Raw genomic sequence first — 2,765 nt, forward strand, 5'->3', positions numbered from 1 at the left:
ATTTCTTTTTCTGCACCATACTCTGTCACTCAACTCCCCTGAATGCACCAACTTTGCCTGCTTAACTGTAGCACTGTGATCTTCCAGCCTTGGAAGCCCCAAGTTTCCATGTCCCTGGGTACTGTTTTATGATGCTTGAAACATTCATTTTTTCCTCTCATCAAACCAAGCATCGTTTTGTGGATAACATCACATTTGCTCAGTGTTTACAGGAACAAGCAATACTCAAGTAAAATGAGCAGTCAGAGAAGAGAGGATAGTGCAGAATCTCTCCTTCTGTCAGGATGAAAGTTACCAACATGCTTCATGCTCCACGCCAGCCCCACTGGGATCATCTGAGTCCTTGGGAAATGCTGCCAGCTTGCAAAAGGCACAGAAGTTGTTTTTCCATTATGGAAGTGAAACCCACTACTATTTTTTTTTTTTTTTTAAAGCATTTGCTCTTGAACAACTGATTTGCGCTCCTTAAATGCACTGCCACAAGACTGTCACAGCTGGGAAACACAAACACCAAAAGCACGCACCTGCAGTGAGATCCAGCAGTGGCAAGAACTTTAAACAGATGTATAAATAAGGTGTTGAACAACCAAACCTTTTATATATAACTACTGCCTCATGGATAACTGCTTAAAAGAACAAAAGTAAGTGATCTAAATATAAACTGCAATTACCTGCCACAGCCTCCAAAATTCCTCCTTGCAGCATTGTGTTGGATGGTGAGCACGTGGCAACCTCCCTGCCTTTGCTTAGCCACTAACCCCGGCTCCTGTGACCCTCACACTGTCCTTAGCCATATTACTCATCTCTCATTCCTTCTCAGTAGACACAGTAACTAGATGACCGTAGTTAACATACTGCATTAACCTATTATTAGGTGACCCTGACACTCTACCTCACATTTTCTCAGTTTATATTCACAACAATTCTAAATGGAAATATCAAGGGTGATAGGAACTTTTTATCCACAACCTTTAAAGTGGTAATGAGAAAGAAAGCAGGATTGTACATGACATCCTCAGTTACAGCCTGGGTGATACTATAACCTAGGAAAGTGGAAGCGGGCCTTTTATCTCTTCCTTCCTTAAAATACATAACAAGTCTGATTAAGCAGAAAACAGTAACTTCACCCCCCCTTCATCAAAAGTCTCAGAGAACTTGCCTGTCAAGTATTTGAAAGATGGAGAAGTCATGCAAAAAATTTTATGAAACTAGAAGGTCTTATGCAACCTCCCAAAGCCTATCTGCGACAAAGAATGGGCAAAGCTTTCTAAATTAACTTGTTCAGCTGACACAAGACACTCCGCCTGCCTTGCCTCTTCTCAAAATGAGTCACTGATGTGGCCAACCGAGGAGTGGGAAAGAGGAAACCCTATTCAAAAATGACACTCACAGGGCACAGGAGAACCTGCTGGCTAAAGATGTAGCCTGCCATAGGCACCAAGGATAAAACAAATCACCTCGTTATTCAAGGCCAAGCTTGCACCGGGGGCAATGTCAAAATATAGCGGAATCTAAGGAAGCAAGTAGACTTACTAAGCTTTGGTTTCCCTGACACTCATAATCACTTGAAACTGTACTACAGCAACAGGGCTTGTGAGCAAATACAGCTTGCAGATAAAATATTTACAGGAAACACCTAAAATGAAAGTGCACCAAATAGGGAACAATATATTTGCTAATAGAAGAAGCACCTGCTAACTGGAGTAGCCCAACCAGTAACTGGTTTTTGCTCAACAAGAAGCAATATTCCAAACTAAGTTAATGACAACAAAAAAAAAAAGAAGATACTCACCAGCAAGTGTATAATCCATATCAAAACCAAAGCACTTTATCTTCTCCATGGCTAAACTTCTGTTTACAAAGACCCTGTAAAGAGAGAAGAAATAAAGCCACAGGTTATGAGCATTTTCAAAATAATCACAAACACATTCTGCCAGCTGCCAGGATGTCTGGCCATCTTAGGTCAAAATCAAAAAATACACCTGAAAGTGGAGGACTGTTTTATTTTTTGCCATGAGTTCTCCTGATGCAAAGCCATGACTTTGCAGGGTTATTCTAATTATTGGTATGCTGTCTAAAGACATACACGCATGCATGCACACACACACGGCTTTGCATGTGACCTGCAAAAATTCCTAAGAATAGAAGTGCAAAATCTCCTGAAGCAGAATTCAGAGCTCAAGTAAGAGGAAACTGGAAGCAGAGGATCGGAAGCAATACAATTTGCTTGATTAAAACAAATTATTACAAAGAGGTAACAATGAAAGGAAAAGAAAATAACATTTCTGTGAATAAATGCTCACAGCATTTGAGTCCTCTCTGGAACTGTATCTGGAAATTCAAAGCAAACCTAAACAGATCTGTTTCCACACTTACACCAATAATGTCAAAAGCATTTAATAAAGCTCTGAAAAACAGCGACTGAGATCAAGCTTCATCCACAAGAATATATTATTTCTAAATTGAAAATGTATGCTATTTCTAAATTGAAATTTTTTCTTTTTAACTCCCCTGCAACTCTTCAACAAAACTGCTATTTTTTAAATTCCACTTTTACTATTAATGCTTATTGCAATGAGAATCTAAGCTGAATACTTCCAGATCCTTTTCGATGACAGCATTTTAATACACCATGTTTGACATAGTTCAAGTAAATAACATTGTAAAGAAAAAGGTCAGAGAATATAACAAAAGCTTTTCTTGCTTGCTGTTACAAGTACTACAGTAATTAAGCTGCTTATGTTTCCCCAGAACTTTAAACCATA

General features: G+C 39.1%; 1 protein-coding gene across 1 annotated transcript in view; it reads right to left on the reverse strand.

Annotated features, from left to right (window-relative positions):
- The window catches only part of NT5C2 (5'-nucleotidase, cytosolic II), a 40,753-nt gene that overhangs the window by 27,596 nt on the left and 10,392 nt on the right, over positions 1-2,765 (reverse strand). Inside the window, exon 2 of the mRNA XM_009881534.1 lies at positions 1,793-1,866. Coding sequence (XP_009879836.1) covers positions 1,793-1,866 — 74 coding nt within the window. The remainder of the gene's footprint in view (positions 1-1,792; positions 1,867-2,765) is intronic.

The sequence above is a fragment of the Charadrius vociferus genome, unplaced genomic scaffold (assembly GCF_000708025.1).
Source record: "Charadrius vociferus isolate BGI_N301 unplaced genomic scaffold, ASM70802v2 scaffold282, whole genome shotgun sequence".
NCBI lineage: Eukaryota > Metazoa > Chordata > Aves > Charadriiformes > Charadriidae > Charadrius > Charadrius vociferus.